At 48.0% G+C, this 22,251-nt stretch overlaps 1 protein-coding gene across 1 annotated transcript in view; it reads right to left on the bottom strand.

Annotated features, from left to right (window-relative positions):
* IPO4 (importin 4) overlaps positions 1–22,251 on the bottom strand; it is a 298,714-nt gene that overhangs the window by 97,779 nt on the left and 178,684 nt on the right. Inside the window, exons 18-22 of the mRNA XM_075340711.1 lie at positions 11,593–11,704; positions 9,178–9,287; positions 5,965–6,042; positions 5,476–5,533; positions 455–560 (exon numbers count right to left, since the gene is read on the bottom strand). Coding sequence (XP_075196826.1) covers positions 455–560; positions 5,476–5,533; positions 5,965–6,042; positions 9,178–9,287; positions 11,593–11,704 — 464 coding nt within the window. The remainder of the gene's footprint in view (positions 1–454; positions 561–5,475; positions 5,534–5,964; positions 6,043–9,177; positions 9,288–11,592; positions 11,705–22,251) is intronic.

The following is a 22,251-nucleotide window of genomic DNA, read 5'->3' as shown; positions in this document are numbered from 1 at the left end:
GACATTTTGGCAGGGCATTCATTGCCATTATGGAAAAATGTTTCCATGAATGGGTTTACTTCGTCTGCAATGTAAGTATGTGGTACGTGTAATATGGTAGTAATAGCCATACGAGTGACAAGACCAAATGTTTTCCAGCTGAACATGTTCTAGCACAATACACTGTCTGTGCTGGCTAAGTCATTGCCTTTATTGCTGCATGGTAGAAGTCCATTGTTGGTGCTTTTGGAGCAGAGTTTGATCACTATTCCATCATAGGCTCTTCTCTGCTGCTTTTGAGTTGCTCTGACCATGACATTAACAAAGTCATTCAGGGTTTTCTTTCCTATATTTCCTCCTTGCAACACATCAAGTTTGAAAACTGCTTACAATCTGCCTAATATATCTCACAATTTATACACATACATTTTGTGCGCTCATGTATAAACAAGGTAAATCTTATTATACCACTCACCTTTGGCATTGTGCTCACTGGGGTTCTTTTGACACACAAGATGCATTGATCGTACAAATTTTCCTATAGCTTCATATGCCGCTTTCCGGACACTGTTATGTGGTGACTGAGAGAGAGACCAGATTCAAAGACTAACACCAAAATTAAGACCTAACAGACTAATGCCAGAAACTGAATCATAGGAGCCAAGTTCTGTAGGTTAAACAGGTGGTTGGGGCATTTAATATTACCAACCTATAATTTGGATCAGAGGGGTTCCAAAAGCACCATTGATCAACGGCAATTAACATTCAAGGCAGATGGAAGTTAAAGGGATTTTCCCACAAACAAAGTCAATGTAAAAGTTAATTTTATTCAATAGATTTGGAATAATAAGTTTCACAATTTGATGTGTTTAAGAAAAAAATGTTCCTGTGCAGAGATAATCTTATATATGTGTCCCTGCTATGTACTGTGTAATGTACGTGTCTGACCGTACAGGGACATGGTCTGATCATACCACATCTCCTGGGCTGGGGAGGATGCAAAAACAGAGAATAAAGACAGGACAGCACGTGATCACAGCGGATTCTCTGAGGTAAAACATTTCCCTACCTGTTTTGTTTTTTCTCTCAAGTTTTACCTTAAAGAATAATTTGTGAGTAATTTGCTGCAATGTCTGTATACATTTTTACTTCCTCCCCTGCCCAGGAGATGTAGAATGATCAGACCATGTTCCTCTACGGTCAGACAAGGCCAGTACATAGCAGGAACACATTTATAAGATTTGTTACAAGGAGGTTTTAACAAACATGGCTGACTGTCATGGTGGCATCAGGACCTGTGAAGATTACAGATTATGGCACTTTGCCTGCTAACTTCACTGATGTCTGTGATCAGGGCAGGCAGACTCAGGGATCGACTAAAAGACATGTAGTTCATAGGCAGGCTAGCAAGAGTTAATTTCTTTTGGGCTGCCTGTTAGTCTGCTTTGATCACATGCTGTGGGGGAGCCAGTCACATTCGCTCACCTCCTATATATGCTGGTTGTACACTTCTTTTAATGCCAGACAAAGCTTCTCTATACTGGTCTGGTAAGGTGTTGTGATTTAGACTAACTGGTGGTTGTAGTACTTTGTTGCTGTGAGCGGTTGTGATGTTACCCCTTGTCCTTGTGTTGCTGCCTTCCTTCTCTTGATTTTCTATTAATTTGACTGTAGCACTGTAGCTATACTGGTCTTGTTTTTTTTTTTTTGTTTTTATTGTCTACTGAGGTTTGTGGCCGCGCCCTAGGTGGTGCACTCTTAAGGCCGCTTTACACACTGAGACTTTCAGCAATCCCACCAGCGATCCCAACCTGGCCGGGATCGCTACAAAGTCTCTGGTGAGTCTCTGGTGAGCTGTCAAACAGGCAAACCTGGCCAACGACGCAACAGCGATCTGGACCTGCAGAATGACCTAGCTAGTCAAACACTGGAAACGAGTGATGTGTCACAATATCTGTCAATCCCTATTCTCTGTCAGTCGGTCTCTCCCTCTCGGTCTCTATTCTCTCTCTGTCGGTCCGTCACTATCTCTGTCCCTCTCTCACAGTCTGTCGGTCATTTTCCCCTCCTCTCGCATACTCACCGATCCCCGGCGCGGCGCTGCACGGCATTCACACTGCTGCGGCGGCTTTTACTATTTTGAAAAAGCCGGCCGCTCATTAAACAATTTCGTATTCCCTACTTTCCCCGCCCACAGGCGCCTATGATTGGTTGCAGTCAGACACGCCCCCCCACGCTGAGTGAGAGCTGTCTCACTGCACCCAATCATAGCAGCCGGTGGGCGTGTCTATACTGTGCAGTGAAATAAATAATTAAATAATTAAAAAAACCGGCGTGCGGTCCCCCCCAATTTTAATACCAGCCAGATAAAGCCATACGGCTGAAGGCTGGTATTCTCAGGATGGGGAGCTCCACGTTATGGGGAGCCCCCCAGCCTAACAATATCAGTCAGCAGCCGCCCAGAATTGCCGCATACATTATATGCGACAGTTCTGGGACTGTACCCGGCTCTTCCCGATTTGCCCTGGTGCATTGGCAAATCGGGGTAATAAGGAGTTATTGGCAGCCCATAGCTGACAATAAGTCCTAGATTAATCATGTCAGGCGTCTCCCGGAGAAACCTTCCATGATTAATCTGTAAATTACAGCAAATACACACACACACCTGAAAAAATCCTTTATTAGAAATAAAAAACACAAACAAATTCCTCATCACCAATTTAATCAGCCCCAAAAAGCCCTCCATGTCCGGCGTAATCCACGGACCTCCAGTGTCGCATCCAGCTCTGCTGCATGCAGGTGACAGGAGCAGCAGAAGACACCGCCGCTCCTGTCAGCTCCACGCAGCTAATGAAGACAGCCGCGCGATCGGCTGAGCTGTCACTGAGGTTACCCGCTGTCACTGGATCCAGCGGTGGATGCAGCGGTGGCCGCGGGTAACCTCAGTGACAGCTCAGCTGATCGCGCTACTCACCTCAGTTGCTGCGTGGAGCTGACCGGTGCGGCGGTGAGTAGCGCGATCAGCTGAGCTGTCACTGAGGTTACCCGCGGCCACCACTGCATCCACCGCTGGATCCACCGCTGGAGGGTTTTTTGGGGCTGATTAAATTGGTGATGAGGGAATTTGTTTGTGTTTTTTATTTCTAATAAAGGATTTTTTCGGGTGTGTGTGTTTATTTACAGTAATTTACAGATTAATCATGGAAGGAATCTCGGGGAGACGCCTGACATGATTAATCTAAGACTTATAGTCAGCTATTGGCTGCCAATAACTCCTTATTACCCCGATTTGCCAAAGCACCAGGGCAAATCGGGAAGAGCCAGGTACAGTCCCAGAACTGTCGCATATAATGTATGCGGCAATTCTGGGCGACTGCTGACTGATATTATAACGTGGAGCTTCCCATCCTAAGAATACCAGCCTGCAGCCGTTTGGCTTTATCTGGCTGGTATTAAAATTGGGGGGGACCGCACGCCGTTTTTTTTTAATTATTTAATTATTTATTTCACTGCACAGTATAGACACGCCCACCGGCTGCTGTGATTGGGTGCAGTGAGACAGCTGTCACTCAGCGTGGGGGGGGGGCGTGTCTGACTGCAACCAATCATAGGCGCCTGTGGGCGGGGAAAGTAGGGAATACGAAATTGTTTAATGAGCGGCCGGCTTTTTCAAAATAGTAAAAGCCGCCGCAGCAGTGTGAATGCCGTGCAGCACCGCGCCGGGGATCGGTGAGTATGAGAGAGGAGGGGAAAATGACCGACAGACTGTGAGAGAGGGACAGAGATAGTGACGGACCGACAGAGAGAGAATAGAGACCGAGAGGGAGAGACGGACTGACAGAGAATAGTGATTGACAGATATTGTGACACATCACTCGTTTCCAGTGTTTTAAGTCCCATTTACACACTGAAACTTTCTAGCGATCATTCTGCACAGCGGGAAACAAAGGACCAAAGAATGGTCCTGAACGATTTGTAGCGATCAGCAAATTCACAGCAGGGGCCAGGTCGCTGATGTGTTTCACACACTGCAATGTCGCTGGGGAGGTCGCTATTACGTCACAAAACCGGTGACGTTACAGCGATGTCGTTTGCGATGTTGCAGTGTGTAAAGCCACCTTTATCCACCCATTTTTCCCAGACAGGATTTAATTCTAGTTAAGCTGGATCCTATCTTTGTCTTTTTATTTGAGGTCTGGTTAAGCACATACAAAGGTCAATTAAAAGAAAGTTTCCCATCCATTGAGGTCACCTTGTTGCTGGAGGGAGGCTTATACATTTTTGATCAAAAATTTGAACCAAGTACCTCACTTTTTTCCATGCACAGCAATAGTGGAATGAATGTATTGATTCATTGCAGTGTACTGACACAAATTGTATGTATACATTTCTATATTGGTAAGTGAAGGAGATTGCTTAAATCTTAAGGTGGTGTCACACATAGCGACACAGCAGCGATCACGACCAGCGATATGACCTTATCAGGATCGCTGCTGCGTCGTTACATGGTCACTGGTGAGCTGTCAAACAAGCAGATCTCACCAGCGACCAGTGACCAGCCCCCAGCGACGCGTGGAAGCGTAACTAAAGTAAATATCGGGTAACCAAGGAAAGCACTTCTCTTGGTTACCCGATATTTACCTTAGTTACTAGCGTCCGCCGCTCTCACGCTGCCAGTGCCGGCTCCCTGTTCCCTGCACTCCTAGCCAGAGTACACATCGGGTGAATTACCCGATGTGTACTCCAGCTACGTATGCAGGGAGCAGGGAGCCGGCACTGGCAGCGTGAGAGCGGCAGACGCTAGTAACTAAGGTAAATATCGGGTAACCAAGGAAAGGACTTCTTGGTTACCCGATGTTTACCGTGGTTACAGCTTACCGCAGGCTGCCAGGCGCCGGCTCCCTGCTCGCTTCAGTTTGTTGCTCTCTCGCTGTCACACACAGCGATGTGTGCTTCACAGCGGGAGGACGACGAGCAAAAAATGAAGCAGGACATTCAGCAACGACCGGGGACCTCACAGCAGGGGCCAGGTCGTTGCTGGATGTCACACACAGCGACAGCGATGGGACGTCGCTGCTACGTCACAGAAAATGGTGACTTAGCAGCGACGTCGTTGTCGTGGTCGCTATGTGTGACACCACCTTTATGCATGTGCTGATTGCTTCCCATGCAGATCAAAGCATTTTTATCCAAATCTGCAGCATGTCAATTCTTTCAACTTATTGCAGTGTTTTGACCTATTCAAATGGGGATAAATTGCTAATACAAAGGCACATTTTTTAAGCAGAGTAGTTCCTGACAATGGACTGATTTTTACAGCAGAAAAATCAGCTACAAATAAACAGCGTCCTAACATATCATTACACTTATCATAGCCCATTTAAACAATCTCTAATACGACTGTTATATATAAAATAAATAATGCATGAGCAACTTGCTACTTTAAGTATAATAAAAGAACACATTGTTCATCCTTTGGTGATAGCTGACTCTTACCTCAATGTGTTTAACTACTTCCTGGAAGCATGAGTCAAGATAAGGGAAAAATGAAGAGCTGAAGGAAAAATTTAAAAGCAAAATGTAAAAAAAAAAGAAAATAAAAAAAGAAAATAAATTGTATTGTGGGAGGTAAAAAGAGTATTAAAATATAAAAATAGTATAAGAAAGGAATTATAATGCATAGTGAACGGTAATAGCAGAATGAAGAAAGTGAGAAAATACAGGAATTTGAATAAAAAGACAAAAATGAAAAAGTAGTACAAACCAGAAAATTAGAATAAGAGATAGCGGTCAAGTAGGCAAATATAAAAATAAAATGAAGGGAAGAAAAAAAATAATAATATTAATCTCACTTATTAAAAAGACTTTCTGGAAGAGATTTCTGAAGGTTGGGGTAAAGAAAAAATATACTAAAAATAAACTATAAATATACTAAAAGGAACAGAAGGAAGGAGAACAGGAAAGTAAAGGAATATTAGAAGTTACCTGGCATTGACCGCTATTATCCCTAGAGACGAGCATGCCTCCTCCTTCTCATCAACAAAGACATTCTCCACAATAAAACTGCAGACAAATAATAAACACGTCATAGTAAGGCAGTGTGCGCAACATATCATATCCATTTACAGTATATGATAAAGGCACCCAAGTACACAGGTAAATTTTTTTAATCATAATCAGCCTTTCCTATTTCGAAAGAACGACTAGTTGATTGGCACTGTCATTAACTAACAATAACATGATGAGAAGCTATTTTATCCACGATCAATTGTATTTGTAATTGTATCAATTAAAAGGGGTATTGCCATCTCCAAAATCCTATCCCAATATGCAGTAGGTGTAATATAAAAAATTACCATGTTTAACCGAAAATAAGCCCTAGCAGGAACTTTCGGCCTTTTAAGAGAAAAATAACTTTTAAACGAAACCATGAGTTTTACCATATAGTGTACTGGAAAAATGGCAAAACAATTGCAAATGCAGAAAAATTGCAAAAAAAGTGCGATTGCACGATAGTCTTTGAGATATTGTATTCACTGTGTTCACTGTATGGTAAAACTGATGTGTCAGTGTGATACCTGAGGTCAGTGCGAGTTCATAGACAATAAACATGTATAGGTTTACTTTTATCTAAGGGGTCAAAAAAAAATCAAAACTTGTCCAAAAAAAGTGACACATTTTGCACCATTTTATGCGACCGATAGCGTTCTCATTTTTCGTGATCTATGGCTCCATGATGGCTTATTTTTTGCGTCTCAAGCTGACGTTTGTAATGGTAACATTTTGGCACAGATGCTACGTTTTTATCGCCTGTTATTGCATTTTGTGCAAAATTTGCGGAGATCAGAAAACTTAATTTTGGTGTTTGGAATTTTTTGGCTGCTACACCATTTACCGATCAGATTAATTGATTTTATATTTTGATAGATCGGGCATTTCTGAACGCGGCAATACCAAATATGTGTATATTTTTAAGTTTTTAATTTTCCATGGGGCAACAGGGGGGTGATTTGAGCTTTTAGGGTTTTTTTTTCTTTTTTTAATTTTTCAAAACTTTTTTTTTTTTCTTATTTGATCAGTTGCCCTGGGGGGCTATAAGGATCAGCTGTCTAATCGCTGATTCTTTTCTCCTGATCAGAGCAGCACCGCTAAGATCGGGATAAATGCTCTCTTGTAACCTGCAGTACTCGGCTGCTTGTTACAGGACCTGAGTCATGTGAGCTACAGGAGTCCTCACATGATCCTTTGCTACCATGACAACCAACGGCTCCACGTGATCACATCACGTGACTTCCGGTGGCAGCCGGTGAGTACATTTTACCACACTGCGATTTAAATGGTGCTGTCACATTTTGACAGCGCCATTTAAGGGGTTAACAGGCACGGGCAGATTGCAGATCCACCTGCGCCTGCCAGGCACACATGTCAGCTGCATAAATCAGCCGACATGTGCGCGGATCGCTGCAGGTTGCCTGCAGCAGCCAGCGGGGATTAACACATTATACCACTAGGATGTAATCTTACTTCCCGCATCTGTTAAGGGGTTAAAAGGAAAACAGAAGCAAAATGTAGAACCAGAATCTGCCCCTACAGCTTCTGGGAATTCAGAAAGGACGACGTAATGCCCAAAAGTTACCTGGCTGCTAGAGCCACTGATAGGCTGAAGGACCAAGTGACTGTTAGTAAGGAGATCATTGCTTTCCAACTGACCGAGTGGCAGCAGTGACGTGGAGCAAAATTTTGTAAGCACATTTTCTCTCCACTTTTATCACCTTCATGACAATATGATTTTCCGCGTTTGCGCATTTAGTTCAATTTCTCCTTCTTCCAAGAGCAATAACTTTTTGGATTTTCAGTCGACTAACGCCATGTTTCTTGTGGCATGACTGATGGACACCTTTTTTTACTATACAATAAACTTGAGAATGATGTGGTGATAAGGAAGGCAAAAAAAATAAGAAACCATTTTTTTCAGGGTACAATGTGTGGTAGAAATGACCTGGCAAACACAGTTCTCCAGGTGAGTGCAATTACTGTGAAACCCAAAATTTGGTTTGTGCCGCCATGTTCTTGGGCTTGTACAGTTTTCATTTTGCAGTGAATGGAGCTGTGTGACACTTGTTTCTTTTTTTGTGGTGAGCTGATGTCTTTTTTGCTACAGTTTCTGGGTACAAATGACATTTGATACTCAGGATTAGACTCCTGAATCAAGCCCCAATCCTAGGCCTAAAATCCTGACCTAAATTATTCAGACTGGGACAAAACAAAAAAAAACCAAACCATTATTCAAAATAGTCTGATCAATACTTATATGTTTAAAAAAAAAATACATTTGCCATTTACTGACACCATAAGAGAGCTTTACTTTAAAGGGAAATGGTCATCAGGCCTTTACTACTCATCTGAGAGCAGCATGATATAGGGTCTGAGACCCTGATTCCGGCGATGTGTCATTTATTGGGTTTCTTGCTGCAGTTTTGATAAACTCCACTGTTTTATCTGCTGCAGATCTAGCAGTTCTCTGAATGCTGAGCTATGGATAACTCCGCCCACAACACTGATTCGCAGCTTTCTGTGTACTCCATATCATCATGAATATTGAGGACTACATGGCAGCAGAACTACTAGTCCTCTAATGATATTCCTCAGTGATTTTATCAAAAATACAGCAAGCAGCTTACTAAGTGACACATCCCTAGAATTAGGGTCTCTGACTCTACATTATGTTTCCCACAGATTAAATAGCAAAAACCTGAAAAGTTTCCCTTTAAAAGGAACTTTTCAGCTTATTCATGGGGGTCAAATCATGGGCAGCATGAATCAGATCCAAGCTGGATGATTGCCGCCAAGCACTAGTTTTCCCTGAATGTATGGCGATTCAAAGAAAATATAGTTTAAAAATTCTTCCAGGGACTATAGGTAGAGACATGACTAGTCCTACGCTGCTCCTGGCCGGCTTCTCACCCCATCACACAACTGACTAATACTTGTCCCATGTGTGTGCATACAGATACTTGTAATACAATTGGAGCACTACTAGGAAGAGATCTTCAATTCATAGTATAGTTTCTCTGAAACGCCAGTGTTTCAGAGAAAAATATACCTGGATGCAATCATACAGCCAGACTCATGCAGCCCATGGTTTGGGAAGCACCAATCAGCTGATAGGTTCCCTATAATCAAGGAAATGTAGCATACCCTTCAATGTCTGGATCTCCATCGTCATCTCCTTCATCATGAATGACAACATCCTCTTCATCTGCTTCATCATCAAATAACATGAAGGAGTGATTCTTATTATATTGGATCTTTTGGAATAAAGTATTAAATAAATAAGGGATTTAGACTTGCTGCACACAAATGTTAGAAAATATGGAAATACAACCATATCAGAATTCTGGATTTAAGTGTATATATATATATATATAGGACAATGGAAATGTTTGATTCATGTTAGCAAAGGTGTATTGGAAAATGGAGGAGGCAGCTAATAGAGTTCCATTGTAGTCAACCTTCAGTTCAGTACACCCACACGGGTTATATGTTTCCGGGTTCTGCCCTCTGACATGTCTGATGTGTTGTGCGCATGCGCGGCCTGCGACTTGCGTCCCGGTGTGCCCGGCGGTGTCTATGGTAACGGCGTGCATGACTTGTGGTTTCCTGTGACGCGTCAACCGCCCCCTCTCATGCACACTTTGCTAGACGCCATGCGCATGCTCCTTGGGGCCTGCGCCGACCGCGCATGCGCCTTTAATACCAGCATTCATTGGTCGGTGCGTACCATGTGATCAGTCACATGGTGGATTTAAAAGGTTCTTAAACAGAGGATTTTTCACCCTCTCTTATGGTGTGATGAAACGTGTGATTTAAAAACAATGCGAAACGCGCGTTACCCTTCCTAGGGGGGGTCCCAAGACCTTCTTTTGCACTACTGGCACTTTAACTTCCTATCTTTGGAACATAGGTTTACTGGGTATGTTATTTACATGGATCGTTACTGTCTCTATTGAATTATACCCATTTTTTGATATATGCTATTGATTATTCTATTGTACTTGCATGTCACTTAACTGTCCATCCACCATCTGTAACCTATTTATGTATGTGCCAGTAACCCTTTGTCTTTACTAAATTCTCCTCCGTATGTATTTAAATACCTATCTTTTACCTCTTCACACAATAAATATCAATTGTTTTGCATTTGTACCCACTTTGTCCTTCGGTTTTTATTAGGGTTCTAGGCGTTGCGGAAGTAAAACACTCCAAAATGCAACCACATGGAACTGCAGATACATATGTAGAGTTCGTCTCTCAATACATCTCTATGCCCCTATTGGACAAGCCATTAGTAGATTCGGTTTTCAGTACTATTTGTATGCTGATGACACCCAATTTTACACATCGTCTCCTGACATCACCCCTGCTTTACTACGAAATACAAGCAATTGTCTGTCCGCTGTCTCCAACATCATGTCCTCCCTCTATTTAAAACGGAATCTCTCAAAAACTGAAATTATCAGGATTCCTCCTTCGACTAAAATTCCTAAACTCAATATTGCCATTTCCGCGTGTGGTTCTACCATTACACCCCAGCAGCAAACCCGCTGTCTTGGGGTCATATTTGACTCTCTCCTCCACTCCCTACAGCTGATCACACCCTCAATCATGTCATCTCTAACTCAAAAACAGCTCTAGAATTTGACTTTTTTTTTAATCCGTTGATTCTGCAAACACTCTTACAGTCGCTCTTATTCATTCTCGCCTGGACTATTGCAACTCTCTATTAATCGGGCTCCCTCTTACTAAACTCTCCCCTCTTCAATCAATCCAGAATGCAGCATCCAGAATCATTTTCTTCTCCAACACCTACACCAATGCTTCCACCTTGTGCCAGTCATTGCACTGGTTGCCCATCCGCTACAGAGTCCAATATAAACTTATCACTCTCACGCAGAAAGCTGATCACAGTTCCGCACCTCCCTACATCTCCTCCCTCATCTCTGTCTATCACACTACCCCATGCCCTCTGTTCTGCTAATGACCCAAGACTGACATCCTCTTTAATCCGAATCTCCCACTCCTGCCTCAAAGACTTCTCACAAGCTGCTCCAATTCTCTGGAATGCAGTATTTGGGATAATTCGCTTAATTCACAATATCCACAGTTTTAGGAGTGCCCTAAAATGCATTTGTTTAGACTATGCTATTACCTAACCTATCTAACCATACCCCTTTTGCACTTACAATATAGTCTTCAAAATCTGGTCTTTTATATCATCTCTTTATACACCCTCCAGGCACTTAATATTAATAGCTACCTGTACTTGGACACATACTGGCTGGTGACCGGTTCATGCAGTGTGATTTGAAACCCCTATTTATTATATTGGTGACTGGACCTGACAATACAAGCACTTTTTACTATTTACCTCCCCCATTTCCTAATAGATTGTAAGCTTATGAGCGGGGACCTCTCTCCTCTTGATTTCTGTTGAATTGTGTTATACTGTAACGTCTCATATTGTCTGTACATGTCCCCTTTGAATTGAAAAGTGCTCTGGTATATGTTGGTGCTATATAAATAAAAACTATTATTATTCAAATTAAAACTCACCACTATGCCTTGCCTTGACTTTACAGAAAACAACATCATAGTTGTAATTTTTTCTAGATGATGAGACATGTTATCTTCCATAACGCCAGAAAGAGCAGAAAACAGACTATAACTATAAGAAAACAGATCAGAGTCACAAATGCAATACTTTAACCCCTTCACAACTGAGCTTTTTTCCATTATTGCACTGTGGTTTTTTTTGTGGAACTAAATAAGCAGTTTTGAATGACACCATTCACCTTATTCATATATTCTGTTATGAAAAAAAAAAAACAACAAGGAAAAGAAAAATTCCAACTGCAGTGTAAAATAAAGAAGATTTTGGGTATTGAACGTCTTTCTCTGGGACTTCATTGGGGGACAAAGGAAACCATGGGTGTAGGCTGCTGCCACTGTAAGGCTAAAGCCCCCGTCACATTTAGCGACTTACCAGCGATCCCGAAAACGATGCGACTTGATAAGGATCGCTGGTAAGTTGCTGGTGAGATGTCACACAGTCAGACCTTACCAACGACTCAGTAACGATACAGGTCGTAGTAGCGACCTGTATAACGATCTCTGCTGTCATTGGGACCCTGTCACACAGTGTCAAACATAGCGATGCGTCCTGCCCAGCAAAACATCGCCTTTGAAGAAAATGGTCCAGGACATTCAGCAACGACCGGCGACCTCACAGCAGGGGCCAGGTCATTGCTGGATGTCACACACAGCGGCATCGCTAGCAAGATCGCTGTTGCGTCACCAAAACCGTGACTCAGCAGCGATGTCGCTTAGTGGGACGTGGCCTTAACACAAGGCAAAAAAAAAATAACTACTTCTAAGCAGGTTACACCCACCAACTGGACCTGAGCTAATCAGTGTGAGATAGCAGCAAGAGAAGCAACCTACAGTTGCAACTCAACAAATTAGAATATCATCAAAAAAAGGGAATTTTGTTTACTTACCGTAAATTCCTTTTCATCTAGCTCCTATTGGGAGACCCAGACAATTGGGTGTATAGCTTCTGCCTCTGGAGGCCACACAAAGTATTACACTTTAAAAAGTGTAACCCCTCCCCTCTGCCTATACACCCTCCCGTGGACCACGGGCTCCTCAGTTTTGGTGCAAAAGCAGGAAGGAGAAAACTTATAAATTGGTCTAGGGTAAATTCAATCCGAAGGATGTTCGGAGAACTGAAGACCATGAACCAAAAGAACAATTCAACATGAACAACATGTGTACACAAAAGAACAACCAGCCCAAAGGGCACAGGAGCGGGTGCTGGGTCTCCCAATAGGAGCTAGAAGAAAAGGAAGAGCCGAAAACGGCCCCCTCTTACAGGTGGGCAACCGCCGCCTGAAGGACTCGCCTACCTAGACTGGCGTCTGCCGAAGCATAGGTATGCACTTGATAGTGTTTCGTGAAAGTGTGCAGACTAGACCACGTAGCTGCCTGACACACCTGCTGAGCCGTCGCCCGGTGCCGCAATGCCCAGGACGCACCTACGGCTCTGGTAGAATGGGCTTTCAGCCCTGAAGGGAGCGTAAGCCCGGGAGAACGGTAGGCCTCGAGAATCGGTTCCTTGATCCACCGAGCCAAGGTTGACTTGGAGGCCTGAGAGCCCTTGCGCTGGCCAGCGACAAGGACAAAGAGCGCATCTGAACGGCGCAGGGGCGCCGTGCGAGACACGTAGAACCGGACTGCTCTCACTAGATCCAAAGAGTGCAAATCCTTTTCACACTGGTGAATTGGATTAGGGCAAAAGGAAGGCAAGGAGATATCCTGATTTAGATGAAAAGGGGATACCACCTTAGGGAGAAATTCCGGGACAGGACGCAGAACCACCTTATCCTGGTGAAAAACCAGGAAGGGGGCTTTGCATGACAGCGCTGCAAGCTCAGACACTCTCCGAAGTGATGTGACTGCCACCAGGAAGGCCACCTTCTGCGAAAGACGTGAGAGAGAGACATCCCGCAGCGGCTCAAAAGGTGGTTTTTGAAGAGCAGTCAGGACCCTGTTAAGATCCCAGGGTTCCAACGGACGTTTGTAAGGTGGGACCATGTGGCAGACCCCCTGCAGGAACGTGCGGACCTGCGGAAGTCTGGCTAGACGCTTTTGAAAAAACACGGAGAGCGCCGATACTTGGCCCTTGAGAGAGCCGAGGGACAAACCCTTGTCCATTCCAGATTGTAGGAATGAAAGAAAAGTGGGTAAGGCAAACGGCCATGGAGGAAAACCGTTATCAGCGCACCAGGATAGGAAGATTTGCCAAAACCTGTAATAGATCTTGGCGGACGTTGGCTTCCTGGCTTGTCTCATGGTAGCAATGACATCCTGAGATAACCCTGAAGACGCTAGGAGCCAGGACTCAATGGCCACACAGTCAGGTTGAGGGCCACAGAATTCAGATGGAAAAACGGGCCTTGTGACAGCAAGTCTGGGCGGTCTGGAAGTGCCCACGGTTGACCCACCGTGAGATGCCACAGATCCGGATACCACGACCGCCTCGGCCAGTCTGGAGCGACGAGAATGGCGCGACGGCAGTCGGACCTGATCTTGCGTAGTACCCTGGGCAGCATCGCCAGAGGGGGAAACACATAAGGCAGTCGAAACTGCGACCAATCCTGGACTAAAGCGTCCGCTGCCAGAGCTCTGTGATCCTGAGACCGTGCCATGAAGGCCGGGACCTTGTTGTTGTGCCGTGACGCCATGAGATCGACGTCCGGCGTTCCCCAGCGGCGACAGATCTCTCGAAACACGTCTGGGTGCAGACACCATTCCCCCGCGTCCATGCCCTGACGACTGAGAAAATCTGCTTCCCAGTTTTCTACGCCCGGGATGTGAACTGCGGAGATGGTGGAGCCTGTGGCTTCCACCCACTGCAGAATCCGCCGGACTTCCTGGAAGGCTTGACGACTGCGAGTGCCGCCTTGGTGGTTGATGTAGGCGACGGCAGTGGCGTTGTCCGACTGTATTCGGATCTGCCTGCCCTCCAGCCACCGATGGAAAGCCAATAGGGCTAGATATACTGCCCTTATCTCCAGGATATTGATCTGAAGGGACGATTCTATCGGAGTCCAGGTTCCTTGAGCCCTGTGGTGGAGAAAAACCGCTCCCCAACCTGACAGGCTCGCGTCTGTGGTGACCACGGCCCAGGTTGGGGGTAGGAAGGATTTTCCCCGAGACAGAGATGTGGGTAGGAGCCACCACTGAAGTGATGTTTTGGTTGCAAGGGAAAGAGAGATGTTCTTGTCGAGGGAAGCCGCACTCTTGTCCCATTTGCGAAGAATGTCCCATTGGAGTTGCCGTAGATGGAATTGCGCGAACAGCACTGCCTCCATAGCTGCAACCATCTTCCCCAGGAAGTGCATGAGGCGCCTTAAGGGGTGTGACTGACTCCGAAGAAGTGATTGCACCCCCGCCTGCAGAGAAAGCCGTTTGTCCCGCGGTAGCTTGACTAACGCTGGCTGGGTATGAAACTCCATCCCGAGGTAAGTCAGTGATTGGGTCGGTGTCAACTTGGATTTCGGGAAATTGATGATCCACCCGAACTGGTGGAGAGTCGCCAGAGCGACGGTAAGGCTTTGTTGACACGCCACCCGAGAAGGGGCCCTGACTAGGAGATCGTCTAAGTAGGGGATCACAGAGTGGCCCTGAGAGTGCAGGACCGCCACGACGGATGCCATGACTTTGGTGAAAACCCGTGGGGCTGTCGCCAGGCCGAAAGGCAATGCCACGAACTGGAGGTGTTCGTCTCCGATGGCGAAATGCAGGAAACGTTGATGTTCGGGTGCGATCGGCACATGGAGATAAGCATCCTTGATGTCGATCGATGCTAGGAAGTCTCCTTGTGACATCGAGGCGATGACCGAGCGGAGAGATTCCATCCGAAACCGTCTGGTTCTCACATGTCTGTTGAGTAACTTGAGGTCCAGAACGGGACGGAATGACCCGTTCTTTTTTAGCACCACGAATAAGTTGGAGTAAAATCCGCGACCACGTTCCTGAAGGGGAACGGGAATCACAACTCCTTCCATCTTCAGAGCGTCCACTGCCTGAAAAAGTGCGGCCTGTGCGGGGGGCGGAGAGGTTCTGAAGAAACGAGCCGTAGGTCGGGAGCTGAACTCTATCCTGTAACCATGAGACAGAATGTCTCTCACCCATCGGTCTTGAACATGTGGCCACCAGGCGTCGCCAAAGCGGGAGAGCCTGCCACCGACCGAGGATGTGGCTAGGGGAGGCCGAGAGTCATGAGGAGGCCGTCTTGGAGGCAGTGCCTCCTGCGGCCTGTTGGGGGCGTGACTTGGACCGCCACGCATAGGAGTTCCTCTGGCCTTTCTCCGGCCTGTTGGACGAAGAGGATTGGGGCTTGGCGGAGGGACCGAAACCTCGATTGGATTTTTCTCTGCTGAGGTCTCTTAGGTTTGGACTGGGGTAAGGAGGAGTCCTTTCCCTTGGATTCCTTAATAATCTCATCCAATCGTTCGCCAAATAAACGTTCGCCAGAAAAAGGCAAACCAGTTAAGAACCTTTTGGAGGCCGAGTCTGCTTTCCATTCGCGCAGCCACATGGCCCTGCGGACTGCCACGGAGTTAGCAGATGCTACAGCCGTACGGCTAGTGGAGTCCAGGACGGCGTTCATGGCGTAGGACGAAAAGGCTGATGCCTGAGAGGTCAAAGAAGAAACATGCGGAGCAGAATTCCGTGTGACAGCATTAATCTCAGTCAGACAAGCAGAGATTGCTTGGAGAGCCCACACAGCTGCAAAGGCCGGGGCGAAAGACGCGCCCGTGGCCTCATAGATAGACTTCACCAAGAGCTCTATCTGTCTGTCAGTGGCATCCTTCAGGGATGAGCCATCGGCAACAGACACAACGGACCTAGCAGCCAATCTGGAGACTGGAGGATCCACCTTGGGAGAGTGTGCCCAGCCCTTAACGACTTCAGATGGAAAGGGATAACGCGTGTCAGTGTGCCTCTTAGCAAAGCGCTTGTCCGGGACCGCTCTGGGCTTCTGGACAGCATCCCTGAAGTTAGAGTGATCAAAAAACGTATTGCGCGTACGTTTGGGGAACCGAAATTGGTGTTTCTCCTGCTGAGAAGCCGACTCTTCTACAGGAGGAGGCGGGGGTGAGAGATCCAACACCTGGTTGATGGACGAGATAAGATCATTTACTAAGGCATCCCCGTCAGGTGTATCAAGGTTAAGGGCGAAGTCAGGGTCAGAGCCCTGAGCTCCCACGTCCGCCTCGTCTTCCTGAGAGTCCTCAAGCTGGGATCCCGAGCAGCGTGAGGAGGCCGGGGAAGAGTCCCAGCGAGGCCGCTTAGCCGGTCTGGGACTGCGGTCCGGGCAGGAGTCCTCTGCCTGAGACCTAGGGGCTAACCTAGGAGCGCGCTGCGGCGCGGACCGAGAGGGGCCTGGAGGAGACAAGCTAACCGGGGCCGGGGCCTGTGAAGGGCCCGGTCTGGACTGCAATGCCTCAAGGAGCTTAGATGACCATTTGTCCATAGACTGTGCAATGGATTGAGAAAGTGACTGAGAGAGATTCTCAGCGAAAGAGGCCAACACCGGTGTCTCTGTCCCTGCAGCCTGCTCAGGGGGAGCAGGGGGATCTACATGAGCCGAGGGGCCCACAAGTGCCCGAGGCTCCGGCTGAGCAAGCGTGGCAGGAGTCGAGCATTGCTCACAGTGAGGGTAGGTGGAACCCGCAGGCAACATAGCCCCACAAGAGGTACAGGCCGCGAAAAAAACCTGTGCCTTAGTAGCTTTGCTCCTTGTGGACGACATGCTGTTGTCTCCTAGGAGAGTGACCACTGAGGGTATATGGGAAAAGGGTATACAGCCTGACCGAACAGATATATATATCTATTATATATATATATGTATCTATTCCGGCACCCTAGGGGGACCAGCACCGGGTGACCGGTGTGGCTTACCGACCGCTAACGAGCGGAGTGTGTCCTCCAGATTCCCTGTCGTGGATCCCCCGGAGCTGCAGAGCTGTGTCACTGAGAAGCATCCACTGGCAGAATGCCAAAAAATGGCCGCCGGAGCTCTCAGGGGAGGAGTGGGGCCGAGGGCGGCGCCAGCAAAGAGCGGGAATCTGGGGTCCCCACAGTGGTCAATGAGGGGGGAGGGAGACATGCAGGATGCTCCAGCCCTCACATCCGACGTCATGTCGGTAATCCCGCCCTTACCCCTGACAGGCAGGCCCGGGGGCGGGATTTTCGCGACTAGGCCGCGGCGAAGCCGGGGACTAAATTTGAGGCCGCGCCCGACAAGCAGGCACGGTCGGCGCGGAAGTCCGCCGGGCTCCTCAGTTTTACAACTACCGCGGCTTCCGAAAGAAGGTGCGCTCCCTGTACAGTCCCCTCATGGGGACACAGAGTACCTTTAAGTTGCAGGGCCCGGTCCCTGGGGTTGAAAAGGCTCCGGTCCGACAAGTTCCACCAGGGGCTGCGGATGGAGCACGGTCCCAGCAAATGGATGACCGCTCAGGATCCTACTTCTGCCAGAGCCGCATAAGGGATGGTGAAGGAGACGGCATGTGGCTCCAGCCTCCGTACCCGCAATGGGTACCTCAACCTTGACAGCACCGCCGACATAGTGGGGTGAGAAGGGAACATGCCGGGGGCCCCATCGGGGTCCTCTTTTCTTCCGTCCGACATAACTATGTATGAGAATGCATGAGTGGATGTGTGCCTCCTTCCACACAAAGCATAAAACTGAGGAGCCCGTGGTCCACGGGAGGGTGTATAGGCAGAGGGGATGGGTTACACTTTTTAAAGTGTAATACTTTGTGTGGCCTCCAGAGGCAGAAGCTATACACCCAATTGTCTGGGTCTCCCAATGGAGCGACAAAGAAGAAGGGAATTTTGTTACTTACCGTAAATTCCTTTTCTTCTAGCTCCTATTGGGAGACCCAGACGATTGGGTGTATAGCTACTGCCTCCGGAGGCCACACAAAGCATTACACTAAAAAGTGTAAGGCCCCTCCCCTTCTGGCTATACACCCCCAGTGGGATCACTGGCTCACCAGTTTTAGTGCAAAAGCAAGAAGGAGGAAAGCCAATAACTGGTTTAAACAAATTCACTCCGAAGTAACATCGGAGAACTGAAAACCATTCAACATGAACAACATGTGTACCCGAAAACAACCAAAAATCCCGAAGGACAACAGGGCGGGTGCTGGGTCTCCCAATAGGAGCTAGAAGAAAAGGAATTTACGGTAAGTAACAAAATTCCCTTCTTCTTCGGCGCTCCATTGGGAGACCCAGACGATTGGGACGTCCAAAAACTGTCCCTGGGTGGGTAAAGAAATACCTCATGTTAGAGCTGCAAGACAGCCTTCCCCTACGGGGAGGCAACTGCCGCCTGCAGGACTCTTCTACCTAGGCTGGCGTCCGCCGAAGCATAGGTATGCACCTGATAATGTTTGGTGAAAGTGTGCAGACTCGACCAGGTAGCTGCCTGGCACACCTGTTGAGCCGTAGCCTGGTGCCGTAATGCCCAGGACGCACCTACGGCTCTGGTAGAATGGGCCTTCAGCCCTGATGGACCCGGAAGCCCAGTAGAACGGTAGGCTTCAAGGATTGGTTCCTTGATCCATTGAGCCAGGGTGTATGTTGCAGCCTGCGATCCCTTGCGCTGACCAGTGACAAGGACAAAGAGTGCATCCGAGCGGCGCAGGAGCGCCGTGCGGGAATGTAGATTCTGGGTGCTCTACACCAGATCCAACAATGCAAAGCCATTACATATCGATGAAATGGATAAAAGGAAGGTAAGGAGATATCCTGATTGTGATAAAAAGGGGATACCACCTTAGGGAGAAACTCTGGGATCGGACGCAGCACTACCTTATCTTGGTGAACACCAGGAAGGGAGCTTTGGATGATCGCGCTGCTAGTTCGGACACTCTCCGAAAAGACGTGACCGCTACCAGAAAGGCCACTTTCTGTGAAAGTCGAGAAAGTGAAAACAACCCTCAGAGGCTCGAAGGGCGGCTCCTAGAGAGCAATTAATACCCTGTGCAGATCCCATGGGTCTGACGGCCTCTTGTACGGAGGGACAATGTGATAACCCCCCTGCAGGAACGTGCGTACCTGAGGAAGTCGTACTAGGCGCTTCTGAAAGAATACCGACAGCGCTGCGACTTGTCCGTTAAGGGAGCCGAGCGACAAACCTTTTCCCAATCCAGATGCAGGAAGGGGGGAAAAAGGAGACAATGCAAATGGCCAGGGAGACACTCCCTAAGCAGAGCACCAAGATAAGAATAACTTCCACGTCTTGTGGTAGATTTTGGCAGACGTCGGCTTCCTAGCCCGTCTCATGGTGGCAATGACGTCTTGAGATAATCCTGAAGACGCTAGGATCTCGGACTCGATGGCCACACAGTCCGGAGCAGGGCCGTAGAATTCAGTGGAAAGAACGGCCCTTGGGACAGTAAGTCTGGCCGGTCTGAGAGTGCCCACGGTTGGCCGACCGTGAGATGCCACAGATCCAGGACCACGACCTCCTCGGTCAGTCTGGGACGACGAGGATGGCGCGGCGGCAAGCGGAGCTGAGCTTGCGTAGCACTCTGGGCAACAGTGCCAGAGTAGGAAACACATAGGGTAGCTGGAACTGCGACCAATCCTGAACTAGGGCGCCTGCCGCCAGAGCTCTTTGCTCGTGAGACCGCGCCATGAAAATCGGGACCTTGTTGTTGTGCCGAGACGCCATTAGGTCGACGTCCGGCATCCTCCAGCGGCTACAGATTTCCTGACACCATACTGGGTGCAGAGGCCATTCCCCTGCGTCCATGCCCAGGCGACTGAGGAAGTCTGCTTACCAATTTTCTACGCCCGGGATGTGAACTGCGGATATGGTGGATGCTCTGTCCCCCACCCACATCAGAATCCGCCGGATTGCCTGGTAGGCTTGGCGATGCGTGTTCCGCCTTGGTGGGCGATGTCTGCCACCGCTGTGGAATTGTCCGACTGAATTCGGATCTGTTTTCCTTCCAGCCACTGCTGGAAGGCTTGCAGGGCAAGATGCACTGCCCAGATTTCCAGAACATTGATCTGAAGGATGGACTCCTCTGGAGAGAGTCCTTGACCGTCTGAGAAGGGAAACGTTCCTTTCTAGGGACGTCGACTCCCCAACCCATTGGCAAAGCATGTCCCATTGAAGTGGACGCAGATGAAACTGCGCGAAAGTGACTGCCTCTGCATGAGGCGTCTTAAGGGGTGTAACTGGCCTTGAAGGAGAGACTGCACCCCCGTCTGTAGTGAACGCTGCTTGTCCAGCGGAAGCTTCACTATCGCTGAGGGAGTGTGAAACTCCATGCCCAGATATGTCAGCGATTGGGTCGGTGCCCGATGTAACCTTGAAAAGTTGATGATCCACCCGAAACTCTAGAGAGTCTCCAGCGCCACGTTCAGGCTGTGTCGGCATGCCTCTTGAGAGGGTGCCTTGACAAGTGGATAGTCCAGTAAGGATCACAGAGTGACCCTGAGAGTGCAGGACTGCTCCCACTGCTGCCCTGAACTTGGTGAAAACCCGTAGGGCTGTCGCCAAACCGAAGGGCAGTGGTACGCACTGAAGATGCTCGTCTTCAATAACGAAACGTAGCAAACGCTGGTGCTCTGGAGCAATCGGCACGTGGAGATAAGCATCCTGATGTCTATTGATGCTAGGAAATCTCCTTGAGACATTGAGGCAATGACGGAGCGGAGGGTTACATCCGGAACCGCCTGGCCTTCACGTGCTTGGTGAGCAGTTTTAGGTCCAGAACGGAACGGAAAAAGCCACCCTTTTTTGGCACCCCAATAAGATTGGAGGAAAAAACCGTGTCTTGTTCCTGAAGAGGAACAGGGATTACCACTCCTTCTGCCTGCAGAAGAGCATCGGCTCGGTGGGGGGGGGGGGGGGGAGTTCTGAAGAATCGAGCCGGAGGACAAGAACAGAGCTCTATCCTGTACACGTGAGACACAATGTCTCTCACCCACCGGTCTGTGACCTGTGGCAGCTAAATGTACCCAGAAGCGGGAGATTCTGCCACCAACCGCGGATGCGGGGAGAGAGAGCTGAAATACATGAGGAGATCGCCTTGGTAGCGGTTCCTCCTGCTGCCTTCCTTGGGCGTGAATGAGCCCGGCCGGAATCTGAGCCCCTCTGAGCCTTTTGAGCCCTTTTAGACGAGGACAATTGGGACTTGCCCGAGCCTGGGAAGGACCAACCTCGACTGTCCCCCCAGGACAGCATTACTAGGGTAAGTCGCAATGCAGACATTGCGAGGTTAAGGACACCACCTGCGGCACAGATGTACATGTGCTCAAGACCAGCTGCGCAAGACCAGCTGAAATAGGTTAGGGTGCCCATACGGCTGCGAATGCCGGAGCAACCGACACGCTGATAGCTTCACAGACAGATTTCAACCAGAGGTCTATCTGTCTGTCAATGGCATCTTTAAGTGAATTCCCATCTCCACTGCAACTATGGATCTAGCCGCAAGCCTGGAGATTGGGGGATCCACCTTTGGACCCTGGGTCCAGGGCTGTACCACATCAGGGTAAAGGGATAACGTGCATCCTTAATACGTTTGGAGAAAACGTTTATCTGGTAAGCGTGGTGTTTCTGAACTGCGTCTCTGAAGTCAGCGTGGTCAGAAAAAGTACTCAATCTACGCATGAGTACTG

Source organism: Anomaloglossus baeobatrachus, chromosome 1 (assembly GCF_048569485.1).
Source record: "Anomaloglossus baeobatrachus isolate aAnoBae1 chromosome 1, aAnoBae1.hap1, whole genome shotgun sequence".
Lineage (NCBI taxonomy): Eukaryota > Metazoa > Chordata > Amphibia > Anura > Aromobatidae > Anomaloglossus > Anomaloglossus baeobatrachus.
The sequence above is the reverse complement of the archived record's forward strand: the minus strand, read 5'-3'. Positions and strand labels throughout refer to the sequence as shown.